The following is an 8,716-nucleotide window of genomic DNA, read 5'->3' as shown; positions in this document are numbered from 1 at the left end:
CGGCGGCTGAGGCAGGAGAATTGCTTGAACCCGGAAGGCAGAGGTTGCAGTGAGCTGAGATCGCGCCACTGCACTCCAGCCTGTGCGACAGAGTAAGACGACTCCTCAGAGAAAAAAAAAAAGACAAAGAAAAAGAAAGCCAGGACGCACATGGCCCCGTCGCTGCACTACTCTAGTCTAGGGGCCAGCAGTGGAGTAGAGACTCGAAGCTTGCACGCGGCGGAACAGCGTCCCTCTCAGGCGGCGAACGGTGTAGGAAAGGGTACGGAGGAGACCTAGCGCGAGAACTACAACTCCCGCCGAGCCCGAGGGCGAGCTGTGCGTCACTTCCGCTTCCGCCGCCCCTCGCACCCTCGTCTCTCGGACCCCAACCGAGGAGCGGTCCGGCGCGTGACCCCGCGTGACCAGGGCGCGCGAGCCGAGAGGCCCTGGAGGCGGAACTTTGGGACCCCCATTGGGAGAAAGACGAGCAGAAAAGGCGAAACGAGACAACCTCGATAGTGATTGGAACTAATGAAACGAGGGCGGAGCTAAACCTACAGATCACTGGCCAATCAGAGTTTACGATTATCAGGGAGACCGGGAAGGGGAAAGGGGCGAAGTGGTTCTGTGGTCACATGGTGCAGGGTTTGGTGGGAGGAGCGGCTGCCCAGCGGCCTCTTGGCGCTTCCTGTTTCCGGTTCCCAGAGTGGGGCACAACGAGGCGCTAGGGGCGACGCTGGCCTCTGACACTAGCTCCGGGACCGGGGTCTGCGGCCGGCTTCTAGCAGGCCCCGTCTCCCATCCCCAAACGCATATTCACTGGGGATTGTGAGCCTTGGCTGCTCCAGTTTCCCGCGACACGTGAGTGTGAGGGGCGTGGAGGAGGCGGGCTGGGGTGCGCTCACACCTCAGCGTCTGTGACAGGAGCCGGGATTGCAAAGTCTCCCTTGACCATGGTTCTAGCCAAGAATCTGGCCGAGGAGCCCTAACGGTAGAATGGAGGCGGAGGCGTGAGGGTTGAGAGTCACGGAGTTCCGAAAGGTTTGAGAAAGGACTTCCAAGACCACAGAGGGGGTTTACGATATTTGGAAAGTAAGATTCCCCAAGTGTGGAGTCCGTTGGAGGTGTTCGTGGATTTATTTATGGAAGGAATTTTAGCCTGCATCACGGTGGGAGGTCAAGTGGCATCATTTGGAGAAGATAACGGTTCCAAGCAGTTGGAAAGTCGGGACACTAGACGGAGCGAGAATTTCTAGCACCCTGGGAGAGGTTTGAGGGGATGCGACTATGGTGTGGCTAAGAATGGCTGATGGAGGGATTATCGTGTGTTCTCCCTTGTGGGGAGCTTCCGCTCTTGGGACATAGCCGCTACTTCTCAGAGGCTTCTTCTCTCTTGAGTTCTTTCAGCATTAGGCTTTTTAGCCAGTTGAGGCTGCTTTTCTAAAAGTGTAGGCTGCTGGAGGAAGAGGGATAAAGTCTACATCAGAAAGGAGCCCGCGGGAAGACGGTAGAAATTCCACTGGAAAATGGCCATGGCGGTCTTAACAGATGGGGAAGTGAGTACTACAGAGGCCCAGTGGCGTAAGCTGCTTCCCAGTTGCTGGCTTTGTCATTGGCCACCCTATTAAAGGAGAATTTTTAGCGTTGCCAAGTAAAAGATGTGTTGTTAGAGAATAAGAAAATTGAAAGAGATTTTTCAATATCATAAAATCCTGCTTGTTTCCAACGTATCTAGACAAACTCTTGTACCTTGAGAATCTAATTGTAGCATATTAAAAAGGGGCCACCCATCCCTTGCATTTCAGTATTTTTTTGATTGCTGCACCCCTGTATTTAAAGTTTTCCAGCAGATAGCTTTATGCCACGAATCATCTAAATTGCCCCAGTAACTTCACACACATTTAATATCTCTGTAATGTACAGCAAGTAATTTAACAAGTAATTCTGTAAAGCATCTGTTTTCTCGTCTTTGAAGTATGAAAAAGTATACCTATTTTTCTGGTTCGTGAAGATTAATGAATATAATCTAGGTAAAACATTTAGCACTTATGCCATTGAATCAAAGAGAAGCAGCTTAAATTTATAGCTAACCCTTAAGCAGGAAAGAAGAATAGAGTATGAATTTGTTATCATCCTAACTTTGTGAATAATAAGCAAATGAAAGATAGTTCAACTCAACTAATGAGGTGTTTAACCTTTCATTCTTCCCAATTTTGTGAGATTCTTTGTTCTAATTTAGGAAAAGAAATCATCAACTGTCAGTTTTTAATTACGTCCTGAGAGAATGTAAGGAAAATGGCAGGCTAAGTCAGTCTAGAAGAAGGAGTGAATTTCTTTTTAGTGAATCAGCTGGTCAAGTTGTGTGTTGAGCAGTGGGTTAACCTAGGGAAGGTGGAGTTTGAGGTCTGAGTTCTTTATTTCACCACATTCAGTCAGCTGTGTGAGGAATCACTTCCCCTTCACTTCTTAGTCGGCAGGGGGAATAAAAAGAACCCACAGTTTTGCCTGCCTACTGTCATCTCCAGAAACTTATTATTTTCAGAGTGGAAATACACATATAGTGGTTAAACATAGACCATGAGTTTTGGAGCCAGACTCTCTGACTCACTCCACTAGCTGTGTCTCAGTTTTATTATTGGTAGAATACCAACAATAATTGTATTTACTTATAGGGTTGTTGTGAGGATTAATTAGTTAATTATTATATGTTAAGTGCTTGGAACAGCACCTGGCCCAAGGCAGTAGTCTATTGTTTCCTGCTGTTGTGGTTTCAGTGCTTTAAATGTGTTATGAGGGCCTTGGACCTCTTGGCTAGATATGATTATTCTGTGGAAAATACCATAATATTACAGTAGAGAATTGATGTTTGGAGTACAAGAAGTCAAGTAGACAATTGCCCAGCATTTGTTGCCCTAGTGAGTGTGGGAAATAGAAGGTCAGATGTTAGTTTGTTTAGGGGAATGGGGTAAGTGCATTCAGGGTCAGGGTCGGAGCTTCCATATCCCATCTTTAAACTCACTGATACTCATGAAAATTCTACCTACTTCAAGTTTTATGTTTTAAAAATGCGGTGGAGTCAGTGGATCAGCATGAGAAAGAACTAGAGGACTTTAAAAGAGTATTTAAACCAGCCAGGCATGGTGGCTCACACCTGTAATTCCAGCACTCTGGGAGACCAATGTGGGTGGATTACAAGGTCAGGAGTTCAAGACCAGCCTGGCCAATATGGTGAAACCACGTCTCTACTAAAAATATAAAATATTAATTTATTAACATAAAAAATTAATTAAAACATAAATTAATATAAAATATAAATTAGCCTGGTTTGGTGGCATGCACCTGTAGTCCCAGCTACTCGGGGGGCTGAGAATTGCTTGAACCCAGGAGGCGGAGGTTGCAGTGAGCCGAGATCACACCACAACACTCCAGCCTGGGTGACAGAGCAAGACTCCGTTTCAAAAAAAAGAGAGTATTCAAACCAAAGTCCAGACTTGCAGCATTTTATTGTAAGTAAGAAAAGTTTAGAAAAGTTAAATCAGGAAATTTTTTGTGAGACTGTTGGAATAAACAAGTAGCAATGGCCTGACAGATCATTAACAGATACCAAAGTGAACTGTTTTGCAAGGGTAAATCAGTCCTGGGTATGAAAGTGGTAAGAGAAAAGAAAATATTAGTGGTTTTTTTGTTTTGTTTTGTTTTATTGCCAAAACCCAAAAACCTTTGCACCAACCTAGTAAGTTTGGGATAGAGAGCTGTGTGTTTTTATTTCTAGAGCAGTGTAAGCAGCAGGTGAATTGAATTTACAAAATTGTAAAGTGGCTTGGTGATTCCCACTTTGTTGTCACTGATTTGCAGTGTAGAAAGACAACTGTACTTATTGCAAGTCTAGAAACCCTTGAGATTTGTGACCTGTAAAGGCCGAAGAGGTTTCAGAAGACTTCATCAAGCCATCAAACAGTAAAGTGGCAAAGATGGCTCCATCTAAGCTGTCATCCTTCTTTTTTGTTCTTTCCTCATTACCCTCTTTTCAACCTTGTAGTTTGTTCTGAAAGACTCACCTATACATTCGACTAAAAGTTACATATAAATGAGTTTTCTGCTGCAGGTGCTCTTGTTACAGAGATATTAAAATGTACTGTGTTGCATATGCCAGAGAATCTTGTACTTTCTGCATAATCAAAGTGCCATCCATTTATTAACATTCATATGCTTCATCTCTTTCCCCTCTCCTGATCCTACCCGCCCTCCCCAACACACACTCTCTCCCAAAAGGATGTTCCCCTTCTACAGCTCCTGGAGAACTAGACTGCTACTGCTGCTACTCCTGGCTGTGGCAGTGAGAGAATCTTGGCAGACAGAAGAAAAAACTTGCGACTTGGTAGGAGAAAAGGGCAAAGAATCAGAGAAAGAGTTGGCTCTAGTGAAGAGGTTGAAACCACTGTTTAATAAAAGGTAAATGAGAAGAGCCTTAAAGAGCTTGAGAAAATTAAAGTGTCTTCCTCTTACTGATTTTATTTCATAACGTGCTCTATTTTATAATATAGAGTGAATTCACAGCCCAGTTTTTAGTTGCCATGTGCAGTTTTCTCATCTTTCACAGAAAAGTAGCTGCTTCCAAGACTGGATCCAAGAGACCAGCTTGTAGAAATTTAAGCATTATTTGGTATCTACATATAGGACTTTAGAAATAGGAGATAAACATATTTAGGTCTACACATGTCATTATAAGTGTGAGGAATCTTCAGATACATAAATCTGAAGTTGGTCACTAAGAAATGAGAGTATCCCATGAACATGGACCTTTATTCATGGGCACGTGGTTACTAATAGGCATTCTAAAAATAACTAGAATATCGAGCTGTCTTGGGTGGTGCATTTTAATAATTCATCATTAGCAATAATCTGTCAAGGTTATGAATATCTTACAATTAAACAAATATTCACTCAGCCATGACCTCAGATAAGTAAATCGAGCACATTGTTACATTTTGTTTTAATTAAAGGAAAGGGATGCCGTTATTCCTAACTGTCCTCTTTCTTCCCACTTTTCTTTACAGCTTTGAGAGCACTGTGGGCCAGGGCTCAGAAACATACATCTACATATTCAGGGTGTGCCGGGAAGCTGGCAACCACACTTCTGGGGCAGGCCTCGTGCAAATCAACAAAAGTAATGGGAAGGAGACAGTGGTAGGGAGGCTCAATGAGACTCACATCTTCAATGGAAGTAAGAAAACTCCCCTTCTTACCATTGATTGACTGACTGATCCCAAGTCAATCCCTCTGACAATCTTATATGTCTTGGCCCTTTCCAGGCTCTTCAGTATATCATGTGCGGTTTGACACACCTGAGACTATAAAATGCCACAGGATGCCTAATTCCACAGCTCCTCTGTAGCCACAGCTCAGGACATTTGTGCATTAAAGTGAAAAATTTATGCAAAAAGAAGACTCCAGCCAGAATTCTATAGCCTGGAGTCCTTTTATTCACCCAAATACTTTTTTTTTTTTTTTTTGAGACGGAGTTTCGCTCTTGTTACCCAGGCTGGAGTGCAATGGCCTGATCTCGGCTCACCGCAACCTCCGCCTCCTGGGTTCAGGCAATTCTCCTGCCTCAGCCTCCTGAGTAGCTGGGATTACAGGCACGTGCCACCATGCCCAGCTAATTTTTTTTGTATTTTTAGTAGAGACGGGGTTTCACCATGTTGACCGGGATGGTCTCGATCTCTTGACCTCGTGATCCACCCGCCTCAGCCTCCCAAAGTGCTGGGATTACAGGCTTGAGCCACCGCGCCCGGCCCAAATACTTTTAATGAGTTTCACACTAGACTTAAAAATATCAACCACCACCATTTTTCATCAAATTAATCAAAGTTTACCAGTTAAATTTTAAGAGGTCAAACTTTTTTTGCAAACTAGTCAGTCTACAAAACTTTACCCACTGACTTTTGTGCTATGGTGGTGATATTTCTTAAAAGTCATATTGCTGGAGGGGACTAAGTAAACACCTATGGCCCAGTTCCCTCCCATACAGATAAATAACTAAATTATACAGGGTAGCTATTTACTCCTGATAAATAATACAATTAAAAAATAACAAAAGGATTTGGGGGTCATGTGACCAGGTTCTCCTCCTATTTCCTAATCCTGTGACTAAAAAGTCATATCACCTTTTGACCTTTTCTCATGGGCAAAACTAGGAGCGGAATCTTCACTTTATTCTCCTCACAATTATTGAATCAAATGATATTTTGCAAAAGAACTTTGAAATGCTAAAGATAAATGCATTCCAGTCTTAAATATTAACCATTTTGAATTTTTCTGGGGCTAAGTTGAAATCTTAGATGGGCTTACCTCTTGTGCTTAGCAATTGTATGAAACCTCTTTTTTTGCTTTTAGCAGGTATTCAGAAAATGAATCAGTGTTAAGGTATAGATCATAATGGTTTTGCATTGTCAGTTGCCTACCTTTAGTGTTAAAAATTAAAATTATTCTTAAATGAGTATCTGATTCTTGTTGTCTTAAGGGAACACAAGGCTTTGTAAGGAAATAAGTTTTAGTTTGGCATTTCTGATATACCGAATTTGTACTGATGAGGGTTGTTTTATTTATAACCAATTGCAGTGAATTACTCAATACCACTCTGCCATACCACCCAGATCTGCCTCTGCTTTTCCCCCCACCCCATAGCCCCATTTTCCTTGTCCCTCCTCAGGTAATTGGATCATGCTGATCTATAAAGGGGGTGATGAATATGACAACCACTGTGGCAAGGAGCAGCGTCGTGCAGTGGTGATGATCTCCTGCAATCGACACACCCTAGCGGTGAGGCGCCCTGGGTTGTATGAGCCTAGGGAGGAGATGAGAAAGGAATGACCTGAGGTGGGGGAGAATATCCAGAGGGGACACGATCCATTGGGATGGACATGAGAAAACTAGGAGCTCAGTTTCTGTGTCAGACAAGCATCTTCCATGGAAAATAGGCTGCTGAACCAGGAAGAAGCAGATGTTTTTTGGGTTTTTTATTTTGTTGAATAGGAGTCAAAATATTTTACCACCTAAATGTTGTGCTATGCCATTTCATTATCAGGACAATTTTAACCCTGTGTCTGAGGAGCGAGGCAAAGTCCAAGATTGTTTCTACCTCTTTGAGATGGATAGCAGCCTGGCCTGTTCCCCAGAGATCTCCCACCTCAGCGTGGGTTCTATCTTACTTGTCACGTGAGTATGCCTTCCTTTATCAGAACAGACCTTCCTTTTGTTTTTAAGGTCAGTAATTATATGGTGATAAATGAGCACAACTTGTATGTGTATATGTTATGCTATAATTGACGGGGATGACTTTTAAATCCTCTGGCTATAAAATCATTCTGCAGTGGCTCACACCTGTTATCCCAACACTTTGGGAGGCCAAGGTGGGCAGATCACCTTAGGGCATGAGTTCAAGACCAGCCTAATGTGGTGAAACCCCATCTCTTCTAAAAATACAATATTAGCCAGGCATAGTGGCACATGCCTGTAATCCCAGCTACTTGGGAGGCTGAGGCAGTAGAATCACTTGAACCCAGGAGGTAGAGGTTGCAGTGAGCTGAGTTTGTGCCTTTGCACTCCAGCCTGGGCAACAAGAGCAAAACTCCATCTCAAAAAAAAATTCTGACTATGCAAGTTTCTTAAAAATGAGATTTAATGTTTAGTTTCCAGTATAGATTTGCATTTGGAGGTGCTTTTTTCCCCTACTGGAGGACTAGTCAATTTTTAATATTCATTAGATTATTAGAACTTTTAGAGAAATGTAATCATATACTTAATGGTGATTATTCTTGGCCATAGTCAGAATCCCACACTCACATTTTGTCTGAGCCTTTGCTTCCCTTGGACTAACGGCACTCTAATTGATTTTCTGAGTTACCAGCCTCCATTTTCATTTAATATTACTACTTATTTTTCCTTTTCAGGGAATGTAGTTTAGGAAACAGCTAACAATAAATATAGACGTTACCCTGAGTTTTACTGTTACTCAGTTCTTAAGTATAGATGTCTCTTTCTATACAGGTTTGCATCACTGGTTGCTGTTTATGTTGTTGGGGGGTTCCTATACCAGCGACTGGTGGTGGGAGCCAAAGGAATGGAGCAGTTTCCCCACTTAGCCTTCTGGCAGGATCTTGGCAACCTGGTGGCAGTAAGTAACAGGGCAGCTGGTGGAATTGGTAGCCTGCAAGCAAGCTTGGGTGACCAGCCATCCTGGTTTGCTCACACTGAGGGGGTTCCTGGGACAGAACATTGAGTGCTAAAACGACAAAAGTCCCAGCCAACAAGATAGTCAGTTGCTGTACTACAAAGTGGTAAGTAGCATAGCCTCTGTTTCTGGCCTCAAGACACTGCTGAAAGAACAACACAATGACCAGGTGGGCTCTTCTAAATCTGATTTAGCTTTTAAGTGGGCCTGGGTAGGAAGAAGGTGAGGCCTAATTAGAAGAAACTTTTTCTCCTGATGCCCCAAATTGAATTTAGGCCAATCATCAGATCTTTTAGGTTTTCTCATTATCCCTGTAGAAAACCAATTCTTGGCCGGGCGCGGTGGCTCAAGCCTGTAATCCCAGCACTTTGGGAGGCCGAGGCGGGTGGGTCACGAGGTCAAGAGATCGAGACCATCCTGGTCAACATGGTGAAACCCCGTCTCTACTAAAAATACAAAAAATTAGCTGGGCATGGTGGTGTGTGCCTGTAATCCCAGCTA

At 43.3% G+C, this 8,716-nt stretch overlaps 1 protein-coding gene across 2 annotated transcripts in view; it reads left to right on the top strand.

Annotated features, from left to right (window-relative positions):
* The first annotated feature begins 225 nt into the window (after positions 1 to 225).
* Positions 226 to 8,716, top strand: part of M6PR (mannose-6-phosphate receptor, cation dependent) — a 10,720-nt gene continuing 2,229 nt past the window's right edge. The window contains exons 1-6 of one of the 2 annotated variants that reach the window (XM_017512335.2): positions 226 to 843; positions 4,255 to 4,434; positions 5,040 to 5,206; positions 6,695 to 6,804; positions 7,070 to 7,200; positions 8,032 to 8,158. In XM_017512335.2, the coding sequence (XP_017367824.2) occupies positions 4,256 to 4,434; positions 5,040 to 5,206; positions 6,695 to 6,804; positions 7,070 to 7,200; positions 8,032 to 8,158 (714 nt within the window). In that variant the 5' untranslated portion in view covers positions 226 to 843; position 4,255. Of the gene's footprint in view, positions 844 to 3,397; positions 3,489 to 4,254; positions 4,435 to 5,039; positions 5,207 to 6,694; positions 6,805 to 7,069; positions 7,201 to 8,031; positions 8,159 to 8,716 lie in introns of those variants that run through there. The other variant, XM_037732754.1, reaches the window with a different exon arrangement.

This window comes from Cebus imitator, unplaced genomic scaffold, assembly GCF_001604975.1.
Source record: "Cebus imitator isolate Cc_AM_T3 unplaced genomic scaffold, Cebus_imitator-1.0 Scaffold469, whole genome shotgun sequence".
Taxonomy (NCBI): Eukaryota; Metazoa; Chordata; class Mammalia; order Primates; family Cebidae; genus Cebus; species Cebus imitator.
The sequence above is the reverse complement of the archived record's forward strand: the minus strand, read 5'-3'. Positions and strand labels throughout refer to the sequence as shown.